A 23349-nucleotide genomic window follows, 5' to 3' on the forward strand; every position below is an offset into this window, starting at 1 on the left:
AATCATTTTTTTTTTTTAAACAATACTATCTGCAACAAAACATTAAATTCTGGTCTTCCTGTTTCCACTCTTGCCCCTCTACAACCTGTTACACACCTAACAGTCAGGGTGATCTTATGTAAATGCAAATTCAACATTACTCTTCTGCTTAAATTTTTCCCAAGGGTTTTCATACAGTTAGGATGAAATCCAAAATCCCGAACATGACCTGTATGATCTTGCCAGCTCTTTTTACTTTACTCTAATTACTTGCTACTTTTTCTTCTCTGCTATGATTCCTGGTACCTAATCCTTCACCATGGCACAATAACATGACATTTAGAGCATCATAGAGAGAAGAGGGCTCCAGTTAGGAAAAGAGGTCATAAACACAGGAATGAGCATCAGAAGGGCATTGGGCTCCCCAAGTTCCTGGATGATATTAGAGCAATAATTTTAAAATTCTGAAGAAAAATGACTTTCAACCTAGAATTCTATGTACCCTAATTAATTAAGTGCAAGGATGAAAAGAAGACTTTTCAATCATACGAGTTCTTGGAAAATATATTTTCTGAGTACTCTTTTTTAGGAAGTTGCTAAAATATCCTATCTAATAAGGAGAGGATATGCTAATTGACCCTTACTCTGCCACAAAGATGGTGGGGCCAACAGCCAATAAGGAGGAAATATGTTAATTGACTTTCCTGCCCTCAAAGATGGCAGTACCCACAGCCACAAGATGGTGGAGCCCAGTCCCTTCAGCCCTGCTGGGACGGCAGGCATGCGGCAAATCTGGGCCTATCCCTGCTGTGCGCCTGCCTCCGGAGTTCCCTAGTCCCCTCAGCCTCACAGCCGCCCAGGGCTGGCAGTGGCAGCAGCAGAGGTGTGATGAGGGCATCGCCTTCCCCTGATTGCTGGTTCGCCTCCCATCCCTGAGGTCTCCCAGACTGTGAGAGGGGGCAGGCTGGGCTGAGGGAACACCACCTCCCCTCCAATGAATGAATTTTCGTGCACCAGGCCTCTAGTAAATTATAATAGAGGAGGAAGGGTAAGTTAGAGATCTAACAGGAGAGCATCATACACCTGACTAGAGGGCTGTAGTTGAGACAGAGAACACCATGCAGAGGTCAAAGGCATGGGAGTCAGCAAGAAGATCTCCAGAGAAAAAGGAGCCTTGGGACATTACCCTATTTGTGTTAGCACTGGGGAAAAGCTAGTGATGGTACGATAAAACTGGAGATGCAGTTTGAAAGTTTAAGGAAAACAAATTCATCAGCTTTTGCTGCCTACTCCTGAATTTTAGCTCTGATCTCATGAGAAATTGTGGCATTTTTACCAGGGTCATGGCTGCCTGTACACGGGTATGAAATGTGAGAGAACAATCTGTTGGCTTCTCTACCATCCTTGATACAAAGTATAGTCCCTGACCAGTAGCAAAAGGATCACCTGGGAGCTTGTTAGCTATGCAGACTTTCAAGCTGCACCCGAGGAGGACTGAATGAGATCTGCATTTAAACAAAATCCCTAGGAGACTACTATACACATTACACTCTGAGAAGTACTACTCCAGTATAGAGCACTCTGAGAACTGATCTAGCAAAATCCAATGAAAGATAGTTCTCCAGACAATTTCAAGTGAAGCACAAATATTTAACTTATTTATCTAGACGTTTTCAGGCAAAGCATATTTTACCTGAAGGATCTAGATAACTACATTTACTTTTTATTTGCTACTGCACTCTGGTGCCAGTGAAAAATGACTTTTTTTGAAATTCAAAACAAAGTTTGATTCCAACCTAAATTTAATCCACTCCATTTTTATTCTTAACTTCTTTGAGATCATAAGTCGTCCAAAGCAGAGTGCAGTTTATCAGAATGTACACATTCTAAACCTCTAGTGGGCCTGTATTTACAAGATAAAGCACATGGTTCCAAAGGAGATATTATACTCAGATAAATAATGTATATTTTAATATTGGATACGTGGTTGTAGACAAATCCATAAGAGTATTGAAGCTCTTAAAGTTTATTCTATTACCCTACCATGTAATAATTTGTCAAATTAGACCACAATGAAATAAAAGAAAGTCAGAATTTATTCAAACATTAAGGTTGCACTTACCATTTTGTACTGAAGCAAAACCCCACACTGAAAAATAGAAATGTGAGGATTCTCCAGTTATTGGCTAAATCTACTCTCTGAGAAAACTATGGGTGCTTTATGAGTAGTCTAAGGCATGAATCTCTGATATGTAACATAACTGTAAGTGTGAAATTCTATTGAGTTCTTGAGAAATTGTCCTTAGATCCATGATTTTGGCAAGTTCCCAGAATGGGAAATTTGCTCATCTGAAAACATACCAGTAACCCAAAAACCACTCTCATAGAGTTACCTTTGTGGAAGACATTTCTCACCCACCATTAGGATGGCATATATTTTTTACTTTTGTTGTTTCTCCGATTAGTGATGTATTTCTTTGTTTGAATTGAGCTATCTGTGTTCTGCCTTTTGTTTCTCTTTAGATTACTGGAACTCATTTCAGGAGATTCAACTGCAGTTTGTGTTTTAATTTCTGATACATACATGCACCTGTAAAGACATTAATGATTGCCTCAGATGGTATAGTAGGTGGTCTACTTCACCTCAAATATTCCAATGTTGCTGTCAACTTTAAAAATAAGAACATTAATGTGTTTTTATTAAGCAAATGAGTTATTCAGACTAGATATTTACACATTTCTTTTTTTTAGTGTTCACAAATTTCCTTCTATGAGATATTTGCAATGGGTATACACTATGATACTTCTCCGGAAAATCAGTTCTGAAATTATAATAGAGGAAAAGTAGTTTTGGCAAAGTACTCTTATTTTTGGTGAAGGTGATTGGATCCCTGACTCGATTTTTAATTTATCAAGCACCTTTGTTCCAACCAAAAAAAACAACAAAAAACTCCACAAAACTTTGTGTTTCAACCAATTATTAGAACTGGGTGAAGTTACCATTATGTAAAAACCGAACAACACTTTGGCTCTAGCTACATCATACAGACTTTGAGTTAGAATTTAAATTTTCAAGTTTTTATTTTAAAGAGGAAGGTCTGGCAGATATTTCAATGTACTTCATCCACATTTCAATCTAAATGTCATTTAAAAGCCAAGATAATTGCTACCCACTGTGCTGTACACTTCTGCTTTGTGTAAGGCTTAATAACAATCTTAATTAGGCTAATTTTAGTCAGATTAATACTTGTGTGTGTCAGCACTAACTACTAAATGCCACATACTGCAGGATTTTAATTAATGCTAAACAAAGGAAATACTCATGATGCAAACATTTTTGAACTAAAAAAGCCTAAATGAAGTATGTCCAATTAACATACAGATAAATCACAATGATATCACTGGTTCTAAATTTTCGGCAAATTAAGGTTGACTTTTAAATAGATAAATCTCCTCATTTGTAATGTTAGGAAAAATAATCTTGATGAAACACTTTGAGAATATCAAGCCTTTGTCTTTCACAGTTCTGGAAGTTTTGGAGATTTTTTAAAATAATTAATGCTGTGATTATTAGTTCTGGGAAGAGAATGACTGAATGTGGAAGGGAATGGAGGTCTAACGAGTATCTTTCCATTGTGGTAACAAAATAATTTTTTTATTCACTTAAGAGCCTTACTTGAAAATAACAGTAAAGGATGAAAATTAACACTGATAATTTAACTTATGTAACTTAATAGTTATGCAGAACTGGGAATTGGAATAATAATAATAATGGTGGTGATGATGCAGTGGCTTGAGAATTAGAATAAGTGAATTCAAATGACACATTATCTTTGAGATCCTTGACCTATCACATGCTGGTTTATCACGAGTTTAAGTGGGATCCATATATGAAAATATCTAGTTTCAAATTAAGAACTAATAAATATTGGTTTATTCAAAATTTATACACATATATTACTCACATTTTAAGGTATTTGATTTTAAAGTGACAAGAAATTTTAATATTAGACTAATTCAGTTACGTAAATTATGATCATGAAGGGCTATAGGTTTGTGCTTATTTGTCCTAATGAAACATCCGCTTTTATAATCATAAGCAGAATATGGAAAACTTAAACACCTGATTTAAAGACGAATATCATCATACTTTTTTATATTACTGTAGCAAATATTATGCAAAGAAATTAATAAGCATGTAAGTGAACAAATAAACGAAGTGAGGTTCAGAAACAACCGAATTCAGTATTCTGTACTTAGTGGGACTTAGCTCAAGTTTTTCAAATGAGTCGAGTTTTTTCTTTTTACTGTCCAACAACTCTGTTACCAATCTTGAAGGGCAATGTTAATTCATTAACATCAAACAATATATCAGGTAACTCTGTCAGATATCAGATTCCCTTTATCTAGAAAAATATTCTTTAAGAACAGACATGATTTCCACTACATAAGATTGGAGAATTGTCCATGAGAAATTTGCTTATGTTTAAAGTGAATTTCATATTTCCTATTTTCAGGAAGGATTTTTAATGTAGTGCTTTCAGCCATATTGTGAAGCATATTTTTCCTAAGGTAGCCCAATTTAAGATTTTTTATTTTTATTTTTTTTATATCTTTATTGTTGAAAGTATTACATAGGTCCGCCTTTTCCCCCATTAATCTCTTCCAGCCCACTCAGTTCTCCGTCTCCCTCCTTCGCTTCCCAAGCCATCACCACCTCATTGTCTGTGTCCACAGGTTGTGCATATATGCATACGAGTTCATTGATTGATCTCTTCCCAACCACCCTCCCCTTTTTCCCTCTGAGATTCAACAGTCTGTTCATGCTTCTATGATTCGGTCTATGTTTGACCATCAGTTTATTTGGTTCATTAAATTCCACATATGAGTGAGATCATGTGATACTTATTTTTCTCTGACTGGCTTATTTTCCTCAGCACAATACACTTCTTTTGTTATTAAGCAAAATTGGAAATTCAGGCCGGATTTTCATGGTACTGTGTAAGACTGCAAAAGCTTTGCCATTTTGCAATATGCATTTATCTCCATGTTGTCCTGCGTTCATTCTTTTTTAATAGCGTTCTTGCTGAGGGTATGCACAATATCTTACTTTTTTTTTGTATCTTCAAATAATGCTAGCCATTCACTAAATACATGTTTGGGGATTTCTACATTGTCATACACACAAAAAACACTTTTTAAGATTTAAGGTTTGCCAAAACCTTTTAATATTTATAGTTTGCCTAACCCTGTTACAGTAGATAAAATCACGGTTTGGCTTAGGAAATAATTCAGAAATGTTATGTACTAAAGGCTTCTATAACTGAAGACAACAAAATAAGATAAACTAAGGTGAGGTTAGTCACTTTGAGTTCTTTCCAAAAATATATCTACTCTGTGATGTAATCTGGAGTAATCTTGTTGGTATTGTTAAGTAATAGGAAACACACCAAAATGTAACTTCTATAAACAGAGAATCAACAAAAAATATAAAAATGGGTTATTAGAAGATTGCTTAGTCTCCACAGATCTCTAAAAAGAAGGAATTAAGAATAAGAACAGGTTAACAAAGAGAAAGGAGTCCTTAGGCCTGGCCCTATTTCAAGGGAATTATCTCTCAAATAGACAATAAGACATCACATTACCCTTATATTATATAATATTTCGTAAGAGTTTCCACCTCCCTTTGCTTTCTGTTTATGCGTATCAAACAATTGCAAATGATGACTCAATACTAGCTAACATTTGTAGAGTTTTCACAATGTGTCAGGACCTGTCTTCTTGTCCATGTCAGTGCCCAGGGAACAAGGCTAGGGAGAAGAGAGTATGATCAGAATGGGCTTTAGCTTCTTCTCTCCTAATTCAATCAGAAAAAATATATCTTATGGTCTATTAATTGTGTCCTAATTTTTTTTTTAATCTTTATCTGCGGATATTTTTCCATTGATTTTTAGAGAGAGTGGAAGAGTGAGGGAAAGACAGAAAGAAATATTGATGTAAGAGAAACACATTGATGGATTGCCTTCTGCATGAGTCCCAACCAGGGCCCAGGCTGGAGAGGAACCTGCAACCGAGGTAAGTGCCCTTGACTGAAATCAAACCCAGGACCCTTCAGTCCGCAGGCTAAAACTCTATCCATGAGCCAAACCGGCTAGGGTGTCTTAAATGTTTTTGTGGGTTTTTTTTTTTACGGAAAACACACACACACACACACACACACACACAAAACAAAACACATAAGTAGAGCTTTAATGTTCTTAAGCATCATAACAACAACAAAATGGTAATTATATGAGGCAAAGGATGTGTTAACTAATCCTATTGTAGGTAAACATTTTGAAATATGTGTACCAAATCATCGCATCATACACCTTAGACTTACACAATATTATATGTCAATTATATCTCAATGAAGCCAGAAAAAATGTTGATGTTGGAAAGTTATTGCTATTATACCTTACTATTTGAAAAAGTACTATAGCGAAGCTGTGAATTAATGTACTAATTTTTCATAAATTTTGCTACTGGTTCAGAAATGAACTCTTTAGGTTCATTACTTAAGTTATTTTTTAAGAACATACTCAACATTGACTTAGGAGTGAGGACTATTTTACTTGAAGAAGGACAGGCATTTGGTGGTACTGGAAGTTTTACTATCAGGTGTGTCTACTTAGAAGGCATAAAAGAATGAGAGGAAAATGGGGCAGACACTGATGTCTGCATAGAGATTATCTGCTATCACACTCAAATTTACCTTCTACCCAATTTGTCCAAATCAGACTTTCCTTTTAGAGCGTATCTCCAGCTTAGATCTCAGCAGAGTGTATTTGTATTTTAAAAAGTTGCAAATAATTTACTTGTAAATTGTACTTACAAATGCACGCTAACAGAAATGGTCCATCTCTCTTAGAGGGAGATAGGCAGGTGCCAAAATATTCCATACAAGGAGCCAGAATTAATAGTGGCAGGATGCTGGTGACATTCATGACTGCAATTGGCAGAAGAAATCCATCCAAATTCAGATTGGAATTCATGGTCTGCAGATAATATCCTGAAGGAATCTATAGTTGAGAGGGCAAAGGAGTCAAGCATTAACACAGTGGTTTAACTTTGGAGAAAGAATCCTGCAGCAGATGACTTGTCTGTGACAGATGATCTGAATGTTCCTTAGGTCTTCAAGGTCCCAATTATGAGCCACCAAAGGGCAATAAGAGCTCCATATAGTCTACTGACAATACTATTCATTCTTTATGAAGGAATCTTGCCATCTAGTCCATCTTTTTAATTTTCCTATGAAAAGTAAAAATGGCCCCAATTTGTGTTTAGGATGACACAAAAAAATCAAATAAGTTCAGTTTACTTATAGCTTTTCTTTGAACAATAAAACAAAAACCAGTAGAAAGTATTAAGTGTTTTGTTTTTATTCTGATGAAAAAAGCGTAGGGTTAGAATAGACCCTTTATAATAACAGTTTAAAAACATGATTTTTTTCTTAAGAAGTAGGGCCCATGGAGAAACACATAACTTGTTAGTGGCTGCGCTTGTGAATTGGCCCCATTTCTAACATGAGCCAAGCAACATGAGAAAAAGAAATACTTTTTGGCTCTATTCTCCTTAAAATTTTTTTAATTTCTTCTTTTATTTGGTGCTCTTGGTTATATATATCCTATATAATAAAGAGGTAATATGCAAATTGATTATCACATCCTCGCACAAAGATGGTCACCCCCATGTGGTAACAAGATGGCCACCACAAGATGGCCAGCAGGAGAGGGCGGTTGGGGTGACCAGGCCAGCATGGGAGGGCATTTAGGGCAACTAGACTGGCAGGGGAGGGTAGTTGGAGGGGGGGACCAGGACTGCAGGGAAGGGCAGTTGGGGGGGTCCTGCATGGGAGGGCAGTTAGGAGTGACCAGGCTGGCACAGGAGGGCAAATGGAAGCGACCAGGCCAGTAGGGGAGGGCAGTTAGGTGAGACTAGGCCTGCAAGGAAGGGCAGTTGGGGGCAACCAGGCCAGCAGGAGAGGGCAGTTGGGGGTTACTGGGCCAGTAGGGGAGGACAGTTGGGGGGGACCAAGCCTGCAGAGGAGGGCAGTTGGGGGTAATTGGGCTGGCAAGAGAGCAATCAGGTGTTGATCAGGCTGGGAGGGGAGTGGTTAGGGGGTGATCAGGCTGGCAGGCAGAAGCAGTTAGGGTCAATTAGGCAGGCAAGCAGGCAAGTGGTTGGGAGCCAGCAGTCCCAGATTGTGAGAGGGATGTCTGACTGCCATTTTAGGTCCTGTGGAATCGGGCCTAAACTGGCAGTCAGACATCCCCTGAGGGGTCCCAGATTGGAGAGGGTGCAGGGTGGGCTGAGGGACACCCCCCTCCAGTGAATGAGTTTCATGCACTGGACCTCTAATATATATATTTCTCTTGCTGAGTTCCAGAACATTTCTTTCTTCCTTCCTTTCTTTTTTCTTCTTTCTTTCTTTCTTTCTTCTTCTTTCTTTCTTCTTCTTCTTTCTTCTTTCTTTCTTTCTTCTTTCTTCTTTCTTTCTTTCCTTCCTTCCTTCCTTCCTCCTTCCTTCCTTCCTTCCTTCCTTCCTTCCTTCCTTCCTTCCTTCCTTCCTTCCTTCCTTCCTTTCTTTCCTTCCTTCCTTTCTTTCCTTTTTAATCCTCACCCGACAATATTTTCCCATTGATTTTTGGAGAGAGTGCAAAGAACAGAGATGAAATAGGGAGAGACAGAGAAATATCAGTGTGAGAGAGACACATCAATTGGTTGCTTCCTGCACATGCCCCAATCAGGGCCAGTAGTAGAGCTGCAACAGAGATACGTTCCCTTGACCAGAATCAAACCCAGGACCCTTCAGTCCACAGACCAACACTCTATCCACTGAGCCAAATGGACTAGGGCTCTCTTCTTTTAAATCAATGTGTGGCACTAGAGAACCAGAAAGGGAACTACATGAAAAAGTAGTGGATAAGGGGAAAAGAAAAGAAAGGGAAGGGGAGGGGAGGGGAGGGGAGGGGAGGAGAAATGCTCTGCCTCACTCCAAGTCCTTAAAGTTGAGTTAGAATGTCTTCATTTTTAAAATAACTCAAATACTATCTATAATAAATCTTGAAGCCTAACTTGGAACCTCTCATATTCCAAACCTGTTGTTGAGTTATAACATCAGAACTAAAGCACATTGTCATGGAAAAGGGGGCCTCCTCTACACTTTTCTAGTTTATGAGCTTTGTGGGAATAATAAAATCTTTATCATTATCATTAGGAGCAGAGAATTTCTTTAATTCTCAGTAGCACACAAAGTTACTAAGGGGCTTGGAGGAAAAGTCAACCCGAGTCTTGCTCTTGAGGAGTGGATTCTCCAATTTTTCTTAATAGTGTGGGAACTATCTCAAGATTCCTGTCTTTCCACCATCCTGGGAGGGCAGCCTGGCTCAAACATCCAGAAGATAATTTCCCATTTGAACCCTTCACAAACTTCTTCTCTATCATTAATTGTGCACTTTGAGAGGGTATAGAGTCAGTCATAAATCAGTACAGCTGTTAACCCACCAATTGTACAATGAGCCTATTGCTATGTAGGAATGGGCCACATTTTCAATGAGATATTTTCCCCCTATCTATATAAAATATGTCCTGGTGATAATTTATTATATTTTAAAAAATATTTTTTGATGATTTTTTTACAGAGAGGAAGGGAGAGGGATAGAGAGTTAGAAATATCAATGAGAGAATAACATCAATCAGCCACCTCTTGCACACCCCCTACTAGGGATGTGCTCGCAACCAAGGTACATGACCTTAACTGGAATCAAACTTGGGACCCTTCAGTCCGCAGGTTGACACTCTATTCATTGATCCAAACTGGTTAGGGCTGTCCTGGTGATAATTTGTCTTACAATCTTTAATTTGATCCATGGGTTTGTAAACAGGGATTGTTTTGCTTGGGTACAGATGGCAAAGGTGAAGGGAACATTAGCTAGTTCAATAAACTTATTAGGCACATATGGCCTAATCAGAGGGCAATGAATGATATCTATATATTTTTGAAAAAGTGCTGGCAGCAGAACCACTATAAGACTGAAAGGCTCCCAGCACAACCTGGAAGTTTCTGTTACTGATTTCAAGTGAGAATTATTGTTAATAGGAATAAAGTTATTATCAGCATGAATCACAGACACAGAAACCTGTTAACTTAATAATGTGGCAAATGTACTATTAATCTTTAGTGAAGCAATATTAATATATTGCCTAATCTAAGAAAAGGCTCCAGTGTCTTAAAAGCTTGAAATCATTTTGCTTCTGCCTCAAGTTCTGAAATCATCCCCTTTTAAAATTTTAAATACTTTTACTTCAGACAAGCCTCCCAGTATTCAGAATTAATTGCTATCAATAGAGATTTATTTTCACCTTTGAATGGCCAAGGAATGTCAAATGGCAACATTATTGGCCTTCATATCAACATATTTTTAATGTATGTCTTGGAACTGAAGGTTAATAATGGCTACTAAATTTAAAATGTGAAATTCTATGATGTTTTATTCTTGGTTCTTTGGTGATCTTTATACTGGTGATTATTTTTTCTGGAAGCAAAAATCTAATTCTAGCCTATCCCAATGGAAGTTTCCTTTGCATCTCTTGAAGTACATTCTATTTTCTTTGAAGTTTCTAACAAACATGACTGTATATAATGTGGAACCTATATAGTCTGTATTTTTAACCCAGCTGCAATAAAGGCATAGTGGGTAATAGCAGAGTGTGGGAGTAAATATCAGCTCTGTGTTGGAATGGGCGCTATGCAAGGTGACCTTGAGCAAGTTACAAGTCATTTAATGTCTCGAACCTCAGATTTAAGATGACAGTATGAGCTATGTAGGCTTGTTGTGGAGATTAAATTAGATACTGTGAAGTCATCTTTAAGAAGCTATGACACATATAGGTTGTCAATAAGTATTCATTTTGGTTCTTTGCAGTAAAATGGGCCCCTAGATTTGGTGAAATGCTTACGAATTAGTTTATCAGAATTTATTGTAATTTGTGTCAGATTAAAAACTATGTGACATTTTTCAGAGAAGGCTCAGTCAAAAGAAATATCAGGTGTCACTACATTATGAAGATCAAGAACCAATAATTTTTGTTGCTTGTATAGAAAAGTCAAGGCCAGCTATAAGTCACTTAGTAATTTTGTGCTCATTAATTTTTTTTCATTCTAAATTGTTTTTATGGTTTTGATTATCATATATATGGGTAATATTTTTGGGTTTTTGTGCCAACTACTATTGTGGAGTCAGGAGGAAGTTTGAATCTACTCAGTCAGCCCAGCTTTCATGCCTGTTTAGAGTAAGGGTCACCAAACATGTTTGTAAAGGATCAGATAGAAATTATATTCACATATAGATTTGATTTCAATTACTCAATTCTGATTTTATAAGTAGAACACAGTATGACAAACAAACAAGAATGGCTGTGTCCTTCCAAAATCAATTTTTTCTGAGCCTCAGTTTCCTTTTCAACAAATGAAGTGGTTGAGTAAGTTAATTTCTAAATTTCTTTTCAGCTCTGTAGGTCTATGGTATATCAATACAACTCATTCAGTAGCCATCTAAATTCCGAGTTGAGAGTTAGCCACAAAGACAATCCCAAATTTCTTCAAGGATTTTTGTAATCATTTGATATGTGAGAATATATTAAGAAATCAATATTTCTTCATAATGCTCAAAGGTTAAAGTATGTTAACTTTTGAGCATTACTACATCAAAAATTGTTTAAATAGCATACATTTATAAAAGATACTTTGGATTTAGTGTTTTTTCCTCTGATTTCTCCACAGCATAGGGACCAACTAATTCATCAGGAACTGCGAGTGGGTAGGGAGAGAATCACTTGCTTATTAGTACTTACACTTAAGAGTACAGTGGGGGTGGTACTCAAATCAGTCAATTTAGCTACTTGTTAGTAGCAGTTTTTAAAGGTTTAATGAGGGAGGAAGGCAAAACTTTTGGCAAAAGGGTGGTTGGGTAATTGCTCTTAGAGCTCATATTTTTATTTGCTGCTCTTATGCACTTTGAAGTATTGTCTGCACCTACCACCAGGCGTTTATAGTTCTGTGGTAGAAACATAACAAGATTCTCCTCAGGTATGCCTCTACCTGTCCCCACTTCCTCTTGAAATTAGAGCCTGTAATAAATAGAAGCATTTACAGTTTAACTGCTGGATGAAGTGTATGGGAAATGTTTGCTGGGATGAAAACAAGTGTTTATTTGTTAATATGCAATTATTTTATTGTTCTTGTGGGTAGTACTAATTACCCTTCCTTACCTGCATAATGCACATTTTGTAAAGAAGATGAAAAATGATGAGAGGGAGAAGGTTGAGGAAACATTTTGTCTCTTCCACATGGAGCTCACTGTAGCTGCCACCATTCTTTTCCTTAGCATGTTCTAAACAGCTCGTCAAATTTCCACGGAGATGGCAATATCGCAGACAGCATGTTTTCAGTGCATTAACAAACACCCCAAAGGTTGTCAGGAGGGAGCAACCTGCAAATAATTGGAGACAGTATGTATTAGTAAAGGAATTGTTCTTTCTTCCCAAGATGTCAGTCAGAAAGATGACAATTGTATGGATGAAGGACAGTAAAGTGATTGAGAAGGCTTTAGCACCCAAGGGGTTGAATTCAAAGAAACAAGCTCTGACAAGGGTTCTGGCATTTTGGTGACCGGCCCAAGGTGGTGCTTGACAGCTGATGTAAAACATGAAAAAGGTAAGATCAATGGGAACATATTAAAAAAGGGAAGAAAGGAGAACAAAAAAAACACCAAAGTAAAATTTTTAGAATCTCTCAGAAGTCTCTAACTTTAACTCATTAATGGATAAGACAACCTGAACTTTCTTTTACAGTTTTAACACAAAGAACTGGTACAATTTTTTAATATAAAGTGTTATATAAATAATCTTCACATTACTTGTCATGTAGAAGAGGTTTCTTTTTTTCTTTTTTAGAAGGTGGTTTCTTATTTTGACATGGAGATGAAGGGAAATGTGTTCTCTGCTTTGACTTTATCCTTAAATTTTAGACATAAGGTTAAACTTTGAACTCATCAGATGACTTTATTACATGTTGATAGTGTCACTAAAAGTTCAGATTGGATTAGTGGGTTTTTGACTTTTCCAGTAGTTTCCTTTGAGTTTATATGTCTGTCGCTTTAGTAGCAGAAACATTGTAATGCTTTAGATGTTTGCAGTCCCTCACTGCTAAGGATTTGCAACAGCATTGATGCTTCTTTTATGATTCAGATTCCACCTTTTCTTTGACTCCCTTAGGATTTCCTGATACAAGACAGATAAAAGACCACTGTTTAGTTAACAATTCAGTTGTGTTATTGTGATTGTTACAATTTTTTTTACAGAACCCCTCTGACCAGATACATCCATCCACAAATTATATTAGACACCAAATGGTAAATGGCTTAGTTTCAGGGTAAATGGCAAAGTAGAAGTGTGAAAATGTCTGAGTTTCTCCAAAGAAGGCTGCTATAAATACTCAAAATAGAGTGTGGTTGTCATTTTGATTATGTTCAAGTTTCCTAGAATAAAATTCTAGATGAAATGCATTCTAACCAAGTTCATTTAAATACCATAGAGTTTTGTATTTTATATTTGAATAAAGAATATTAATATTTTTTTATGGTTAGAATGATTATATTGATTTGACCTGGTCTTTTCTTTCAGAGTTGTAATAGATCTATTATGTCAGTCTTTGATTAATTGTGGAAGCTGGGGCCTGGTAATTGAATATGGAGCCTTTTACCTCTTAGTCACTGAATCAAATCCAGTCCAAATTATTAGTGACCAAGAATTATTACAGCAGTGGCTCTTTGGTGGCCTCTGTGAAGTGTGTTGAGAGGTCAAGTGGAAGTATGTTGGGTAATTGCTGATGCAAGATGGGCTCATATGTATAGTCACTATTACCTCTTTTTAGTCACTATTTCCAGACACAAATAATAGGCCCAAGGACTGAGAAGGTCAAAGGGACAAAAGCTCCTGTAAGTGGCCAAGGTTTGAATCTCTTAGGAAAAAAGTAATAGGGGTATCTCTTTATTACTGCAGGAAGAATTGCTCTCTTATGAGACTTGCCTAGCTACTGCAATTAGTTTACTTAAGGTTTTAGTAGGATGAGAACTGAGAATGTCTTGATGAACAAACTAGAGACCAAATTCAAACAGGTCTGGGCTAGGAGGCTTACCTTCCTGTCATTTCTTTATGATTTTGGCTCCATTCTCTGCTCAACTCTTGCAAAACAGGGCTGAGTAGAGAGATAGAATTGATGCCAGGGTTATTACTGGCATCAGTTCAACTTATTCTGTACTTTCAAACAAGCTTTATTATTAAATGATAACTATTTGCAGAATGAAAGACTATTTCTAAAGCTATTTTTCTTTCTATATTTCAAATTTAAGGACTTTATCAAATGTTTGTTTTAAACTTATTTTTTATTTTTTATGTATAAACAAATATATCTGTTGCAAAGTAAATTTGGATCTGCTCTTATGCAAGATAAATTGATATCTATAATTTTATTAAGCAGTTAAATATTGCTATATATTATTTGTAAAGAGAGATAGCTTAGATTAGTACATCTTAAACTAGCTGTGTTAAAAGCTTAGTTTTAAAAAAATTCTGAACTATTATGGTCAAATGCATCTGTGAAATACAATAAAAATGAACTACCAAAATAAAATAAGAAGCAAAGACATTCCAAATATAAATCCTCATATTTTTATTAGATTCAGCAGAAATAAAATGCAACTTCTCATAAATACTTCTATATCTTTTCTTTCATTGTCTGTATTTATTTTGTTGCAATAAACAGTTTATTGATCAGCACTGCTCTATGGATCAGGCTTTGAGTAGCACTGTCTTCAATTGAATACACACTTTGAAAAAGGAATTTATTTAAACAAGTAAAATTATATCTGATGTGGTGATATAAAGCAATAAAAAAAACAAAATGGTTAAGAACAAGAAATGATTAAGCATTAATGAGGTCTAAAATTTGAGCCAGCACCGTGAGTGCTCATAATTGATGCTAAACAAATGTGAATGCACTTATTTATTCATTTAATATACTTATTAAGTACCTGCTGTGTGCCAGGGACTTTTCTAGGCCTTAAAAATATATCAGTAAGCAAGAGCTAAGTTTTACTGGGGGTATCAGTAAGCAAGCAAGAAAATATTAGACAAATCCAATGATAAAAATAAAATATAGATAACTTAGAGACCCATTGTAGGGCTTGGTGTAGAGGAAACTTTAAAAGTTGAAATTTGAACTGAGGATGGAATAGATGGGAAGTGAAGAAGTTTGCAGAAAGCATATACCAGGCATGTCATGAGCTGGGAAAAGTTCAGGAACACTTGAGACCAATGAGGCAGTAGCTCAGTTAGTGAGAAAAAGATTGGGAGGAGATGCAGTCCAAGAGTTTGTCAGCTGTCAGAGCAAGGAGCTTGGATATTATCTTCAGTGTTATGGGAGACCATTAAGATGTTTAATGCAGAGTATATTTTTTAAAAATGTACTCTGAAACTCTGGTTGGATAATGGATTTTAGGAATCAGAGAAGAAGCTAGGAGACAGATAAAAGGTAATGGTAACTTGGACATAGTAGTTGCAATGAAGAGAAGTGAACAGGATATAATGTGCTTTTGAACAATCAATAGCATTTTGTGATGTGAAAGGAGGTTGAAGAAATGAGAAAATTGACGATGGTTACTTTTTCTATCCTGAACAACTGGGTGTTGGTGACTTACACTGAGATGAAGATAAGAAAGGAATAAATTTAAAGTTAGAAGAATCAAGAGTTGAGTTTTGGTCAGGTTAACTTTGAGATTTAGATAACCAAGGCAAAATGTTGAATAGGGCCCTAGCTGGTTTGGCTCAGTGGATAGAGCACTGACCTATGGACTGAAGGGTCCTAGGTTTGATTCAAGTCAAGGGCACATACCTTGGTTGCAGATTCTTGGCCTTGGTCTGGGGCATACGGGAGGCAACCAATCGATGTGTCTCTTTTACATAGTGTTTCTCTCTGTGTCTCCCTCTCACTCTCACTCTCTCTATAAATCAATGGAAAAAATATCCGTGGGTGAGGATTTAAAAAAAAAAAAAGTTGAGTAGGAAGTCAGGTACCATGAGTTTTAAGGTAAGAAGAGAGGTCTTCATGAAACTGAGCGCTTGGTGTATAGTTTGCATTACAAACTGTGGGACTAGAGGTTACTTAAGGAAAGAGGGTGGGAAGAAAAGAGCCAGGGTCCCTGGAATGAATCCTAGGACTCTGCATCAATTAGGAGGAGAAAACTTAGCCAAGGAGGTGGAGGAAGAGTAAACAATGTGCACTGTAAGTCAGAGAGCTGGAGAAGTAATAAACCTAAATTGATCAGCTGGACTGAAAGAGAACCAATAAGTTAGATAGAGAAAGCAAGCAAAGAAACTGTACAGTAATCTGCCTGTCTTATCAAATCGCAGGGTTATCACTGAAAATTAGGAGTTGAAAACATCTCTGTCTACACATCACACTGCCTCCTTGTATTAATCCATTAGACTTAATAGGAAACTCATGCCTCAGTACAAATAATTTTGGGTGTCATGTAGACTCAGCCTTTAAAAAAAAATCCATTGTCATTATAATTCCCAAATTGCTTTTCTGCACTAGGAGCAGAAATGGGAAGTTGAAAAAAAAAAACACAAAAAACTGGAATGAAAATGCAACTGAAACTTCAAGCTCCAGTTTAAATGTGCAAGCACACCAGCCGTGCACATTTTAAAATAAAACAGATGAGCTATTTAAAGTGTTTTATTGCAAAACTTAAAGATTGTCACCATTACTATTTAAAAAAAAACTTTAGAAAGCAATTTTTCTATTCTTTGTACCTTCAAGTCCTTGGCTCTGATGTTCTGCTCCTCTGACCTTCATCTAATCATGAATATCTATGCTACTTAATTATAATAAAAAAGCCTACATTGCACTCTAGATGGTAGATGCACATTTTTTCTTCTTTGGTCACCTGCCAGTTCTCAAAATTATAGCAGTGGGAAGAAATGCAAATGAAGGCCGTGCTTGACAGCTAAACATAATGGAATGCATGGTCCACATTTGAAAAGTTACCTTAAAATAAAAGGTAGCATATAAAAAATCATTTCTTTAAGGTCACCTATGGCTTTGAATTACAGCTTTGAGGAATTTCCAATTTAGTCATCAGAGAGGAAGAAGCCAAAATAAAGATTACATTCTTTGCGAGAGGGAAGAGTTTTACTTCATCAGAGTTGGGTGATCTTATAACTTGGCAACACAAAACAAAATGAAAAAAAAAAAAACCCTACAAAATATTCACTTTATAGACTATTGTGTATAGTAAACCAGTGACAAACATTTCCTGTTACACTTTTACTAGCAGCTAATAAATTTTTTGGTCAATGTCCAAAGCAAGCTTACTTTATTGCATGTTAAAAAATTTAACAAGTGGCCCTAACCAGTTTGGCTAAGTGGATAGAGCAATTAGCCTGTGGACTGAGGGGTCCCAGGTTAGATTCTGGTCAAGGGCATGCACCTTGGTTGCAGGCACATCCCCAGTAGGGGGTGTGCAGGAGGCAGCTGATCGGTGTCTCTCTCTCATGGATGTTTCTAACTCTCTATCCGTCTCCCTTCTCTGTAAAAAATTAATAAGACATATTAAAAAAATTAACGTGAATCACAATAGGCTGGCAGTTAATGACACATATCTGTATAATTTGAATAATTTTATTTCTTTACTTAGATGACTATTTTTTTTCAAATATGAAATTGAAAAGCAAATGGATAGATACTAAATAGTTACTTAGAAATTTTGAATCTTCACATTATATACGTATATAGCATGCACACACAGAAAACACAGAATTATTTGATAACTAGTGGTCTGGTGCACGAAATTCATGCATGTGCAGGAGAGAGGGGGGCAATGTCCCTCAGCCTGGCATGTACTTTCTCCAATCTTGGTCCTCTCGGGGGATGTTTGTCACAACCTAGGACTGCTAGCTCCTAACGGCTCACCTGCCTGCCTGTCTAATTGCCCCTAACCACTCTGTCTGCTGGCCTGCTTGTCCCCAACTGCCCCCCCCCCACCAGTCTTCTCGCCCCCAACTGCCCCCCTTTGCCAGCCTGCTCACCCCAACTGCTTTTCCCACTGGCCTGCTCGTCTCTCACTGCCCCTCCCCCCCCCGCCAACCTGCTTGCCCCCAACTGCCCACCCCCCACCAGGCTGCTTGCCCCCAGCTGCTTCCCCTCCAGCCTGCTCACCCCCAAGATAGAAAGGAACTATACCAAATAACTTTAAAACATAATTATTTTAGTGAACATTCTTAGAGGTTATACCATAAAGAAATAAAACCTGCAAGAAAAATCTTGAAACTCTTTTCAAACAATCATGTTACTGGTGATACTGTTAGTCTAAGACTATTGAATGTGTCTTTTGAGATAAAGTAAAGGTGCAAATATATTGCTGTTATTGAGAACTGGGATTTGGGGCATGAGAAGAAGTAGAAAAAGTCTAAGTTTGATAAGATTAGGTAAAAAATCCCATAGCACTGATTTTGACTAGGGCATTAGTATAATCCAAATGGTTATTCTCTTAGAAAGAAAGGGGAAAAAAGAACATTTTCTAGCTTTGTGCATTGAAAGATCTAAGATTCTGTGATAGACTAAGTAGCAATGAGCATCGCTATTGCGAAGACTGTAGTCTCTAGATAGCATTATATAGGAAAAGAAAACACAGGCGTGGGTTGTGTGGGTTTTTTTTTTTTTTTTTTTTTTTTTTTTTTTTTTTTTTTTAGAAAGAGTAGATTTAAAGTTCAGGGAAGGAAATGATTATCCTATTCTATCTTACACAAGGAAGCATGGGAGCAGACAAAGGCAACAGAGGCTTGCCTTGGCCAGTGTGGTTCAGTTCATGCATTAAGAGGTTGCAAGTTAAATCTCTAGTCGGTGTATATGCCCAGGTTGTGGGCCTGATCACAGTAGGGGGCTTGCAGGAGGCAGCTGATTGATGTTTCTCTCTCTCCCTCTCCCTCCTTCCTCTCTCTCTCTCAAATCAATAAAGACATATTTAAAAGCACACACACCTGAGGTTTGTCTCAAGGACTCAGGCACCAACATGAAGGGGACCGCATTGCCTAACTTTGGAACAATCTGACTATCACTAATTGTAGTAGACTGAAACACATTAAAAATTTTATGCCCATGAATAAACAATATATTTTTTTTAAAGGCAACTAATAGGTTTCCTTTGGAAAACATTGAAGCTCAACTCATGAACTTGAAAATCTGAAAACAGAGGGAAAGAAATAGATGTCTCTTTTTCTTATACAAACTGTATATCTGTATAAGTAAGGAGTTGTTGAAACATTTTTCTATCTAATAAAAGAGTAATATGCAAATTGGCTATCACTTCAACACACAAGATGGCTGCCCCCATGTGGACACAACATGGCTGCCACAAGATGGCCAGCAGGGGAGGGCAGTTGTGGGTGATCAACCCTGCATGGAAGGGTGGTTTGGGGGACCCAAGCCTGCAGGGGAGGGCAGTGGGAGGGGCCCAGAGCAGCAGGGGAGAGCAGTTAGGGGCAATGAGGCTGGCAGAGGAGGGCAGTTGGGGCAATCAAGCTGGCAGGGGAGCAGTTAGGCATTAACCAGGATGGCAGGGGAGTGGTTAGGGGGGTCAGGCAGGCAAGAAGAAGCAGGTAGGGGCAATCAGGAAGGCAGTTAGGCGAGCAGTTGGGAGTCAGCAGTCCTGGATTGTGAGAGGGCAGTTGGACATCCATTGAGAGTTGAATAGAGTGCAGGCTGGGCTGAGGGACACACCCTTATGCATGAATTTTGTGCACCGGGCCTCTAGTTTCAGGTAATTAAAGCAAAGAAATATAAAATATCTCCACTTTGAAACTCCTAGTGCAGTGGTTGATTTGGGTAAAAATCAATAGGTGCTGGTCCTGAGAAAACAGAGATAATCAGACATTCTACCTCTTGATTGGAGTTAATTCTTAACACCATCTATGAAGGAATTTTGCCAAAAGAAATATCTCAATCTAATTAAGTGTCTAGGTCCATCAGATAATTATGGGAAATGAAGAGGAGAAAAACCTGTTGAATGTAAGTAGCAAAATCTAGACTAAGGGAAATACTCTATTAAATGTTCAGATTTCTTAAACAATTTTTTTAAAAGACAGGGGCAAAGGTGTGGTAGGGTTGGTTGTACTAATAAGTAGTCCCATGCATTAGAGGGATATATGTGGTTGAAGAGACATATCTACCATTTAGGCTATCTGAGCCTTATTTGCATTTGATTTGAATAAAGAATAAAACAACAAATTTGAAAAATGGGAACAATTGAAGACATTTTATAGTGACCAGGCATTTCATCTTTATATATAAAAATCCTGGGTCCGTTATGACCTGAGTCTTGACCAACTGGAAGTCAGTCATACAGTCAGCACTGAGTTGCCATGGCGACCCAACACTGACTGCTGTGGCTGCAGGTGCAGTGACCCAGAACTGACTACCGAGGGGGCTGCAAACCAGGCCTGGAGTGAGGCCTGAAAAGAGAAGCAGGGTTTGATCCGTAGCCTGTGTGGCAACTGTTGATCAGCACTTGCCTCTCTCTTTCTTTCCAGGCTGGGCCAGCAGCCATGCTTCCATTTTTCTCCAGGCATCCACCGGGGCTGCTGATCTGCCCTGCCTATCTGATCAGGTCCTGTTGATAGGCCCAGAGATGCTGACTGGCATAGAAACCGACCAATCGGAACCAAATTGGTTGGCAGGGGAGAGCAGTTGGGGGCGATATCAGGTCGGCAGGGGAGGGCCATTGGGGGTAAGATCAGGCTGGCAGGGGAGGGCCATTGGGGGTAAGATCAGGCTGGCAGGGGAGGGCCCCTGGGGGCAATATCAGGCTAGAAGATAAGGGGAGTTAGGGGTTATCAGGCAGGCAGAGGCAGCTGGGGGTGAGATCAGTCCGGCTGGGAGAGCAGTTGGGGGCAAAATCAGGCAGGGTAGCATAGATAGGGGCCATCAGGCAGGCAGGCAGGCAGGTGAGTGGTTAGGAGCCAGATGTCCCAGATTGCGAGAGGGATATCTGATTTTAGAGGGTGCAGTCTAGGCTGAGGGAACCCCCCTCCGTGCATGAATTTTGTGCACCAGGCCACTAGTGTTATCAATAAATGCTCAATTTAATAAATAAATAATGAAAAACTTTTATTGTGTGTGATAATGACATTTTGATTATTTAAAAAAATAACATATATAACTATATTATATACACACACACACATACACACACACACACATAAGTTAAATTCTATAATACTTATTTTTTTATTGAAAATTTCCAGGAGAGAGGAGAAAAAAGTGAGTAATTGGTAATTGCTGAAGCTCAAAACTGGATAGATGGGACTCATATATTATTTTTTTATACTTTTGTTTATGTTTAAAACATTCCATTATTAAAACTATTTAACAAGGGAAAACTAAATGAAGATAGAGATTATTGATATTGTTGCAGACTCTGTTGCTCCCAAGTGTAATATCTAGCAGAATCTACAAATTCTATTGAAAGAGAAGTTACAGGGAATCAAGGAGGAAGGGGATATGTCAAGAAAACCATAAAAACCAGAAAGTTAATATAAAATGTGATTTACTTACATTTTTCTGGCTGATAAATCAGGTTACAATGCATCATATGAAGAGTTATCAGAGCCATAAGTATAGACATAAAGGGAATAAGTAAAACCAGGACCCAAGCCCCTGAGTGCTGAATGTAAGATATTCCCAGAAAGACAACAGTCGCATGTAGGTTCATGATCCAATAAAACCTGAGGTACACAGACAGACAAAAATAAAAATACCATCGAGTTACTTCAGATAGCAACTGCTTATTTTATTAATGCTTTTATATAAATGTAAGCTATAAAATTGTGGCATGTTAGCTCAAGTACATTTTGCAAATATTATTGGATTTCTAAATAAGTTTATAGTTATCAGCTGTCTTATAGTTTCATTATCTTTGTTTCATTTCTATTTAGAAGATGTGTAGAAAGTGTATTCTCTTTTATCTAATTAGAAGCTGACAGGTATTTTCAGTACAGGGCCTGACATAAATAGCTTAGGCTTTGTGGGTCATATGGTCTCTGCAGCAGCTGCTCAACTGTGTTGTGGAGCTAAAGAAGCCATAGACCCCTGAAAACACCCAATGAACCTGGAAAGTGACATGGTGAAAGAGTTGAATCTTCTTTATTCCTGGGATAACACAGGAATCTTCAGGTTATGTTCGTACCATGCATTAAATCAAAGGAATGCATCAACTTTTAGTGTCTCCTCCTTGTGAATAGGATTTGCAAGTTTGGGGAAATCATCTATCTCTCAACCTTTTATTGGGTCTAAATCCTGCCCTTAGAATCTCATTGCAGAGGGGCCCTTAATATTAACTTAAAAATTATTAAGGTAAAGTTAAATATAGTAAAATTTACCTATTTATATATATATAGTTTGATGAGCTATTATAAATGTTTTAGTTGTCCAAACACTAATATACCTAAGTTTTAGAGCACTTACATATCACTAAAATTTAAAGGGATTACCTGATTAGACCAGGCTCACTGCGGTACCAAGACTATCTCCCTGTTGATGATATCAAAACTAACTGAGTAGACCTTAATTTCATTGCAAAATCTCTTCACTTTGCCATCCTACATAATAAAAGCCTAATATTCTACGTGTTCGGTCATCTGGTCATCTGTTCAATCAATCAAAGCATAATCAAAGCATAATATGATATTCTAAGGTCGCTAAACCTCTCACTATGACTAACACTGACCACCAAAGGGGCAGACGCTCCGACTGGTAGGTTACTTGCTGCTGGGGTCCTGCTGATTGGGACTGAGCGAGATGGGCCGGACATGCCCTGGAGCCCTCCCGTTGTCCCTCCCCACCAGAGGGCAGACAGGGCAAGCTAAGCAGTAAGGAGCAGCGCAGCAAGCAGGCAGGCTGTAAGGAGTGAGGGATCCCGGACTGCAAGAGGGATGTCCAACTGCTGGCATAGGCCCTATCCCTGGCAGGTGGACATCCCCTGAGAGGTGCTGGACTGTGAGGGTGCACAGGCTGGGCTGAGTTATGCTTTCAGTGCACAAATTTCATGTACCGGATCTCTAGTATAACATAACATAATCATAGGGTGTTATCTGGTCATTGTCATTCTATTGGGTGGATTATAAGTTACTCCCCCATTCAGAGGGATGGGTCTGTCAAGAGTGTGACCCATTGGGAGTCATCCTATGATATTTCCTTACTTCTAATTGAAG

The 23349-nt window shown here is 37.9% G+C and overlaps 1 protein-coding gene across 1 annotated transcript in view; it reads right to left on the reverse strand.

Moving 5' to 3' along the window:
* SLC15A5 (solute carrier family 15 member 5) overlaps window positions 1-23349 on the reverse strand; it is a 71091-nt gene that overhangs the window by 32331 nt on the left and 15411 nt on the right. The window contains exons 3-5 of the mRNA XM_036458677.2: window positions 21695-21864; window positions 12292-12512; window positions 6854-7040 (exon numbers count right to left, since the gene is read on the reverse strand). Of these exons, the coding sequence (XP_036314570.1) occupies window positions 6854-7040; window positions 12292-12512; window positions 21695-21864 (578 nt within the window). The remainder of the gene's footprint in view (window positions 1-6853; window positions 7041-12291; window positions 12513-21694; window positions 21865-23349) is intronic.

The sequence above is a fragment of the Pipistrellus kuhlii genome, unplaced genomic scaffold (genome assembly GCF_014108245.1).
Source record: "Pipistrellus kuhlii isolate mPipKuh1 unplaced genomic scaffold, mPipKuh1.p scaffold_m20_p_3, whole genome shotgun sequence".
Classification (NCBI taxonomy): Eukaryota; Metazoa; Chordata; class Mammalia; order Chiroptera; family Vespertilionidae; genus Pipistrellus; species Pipistrellus kuhlii.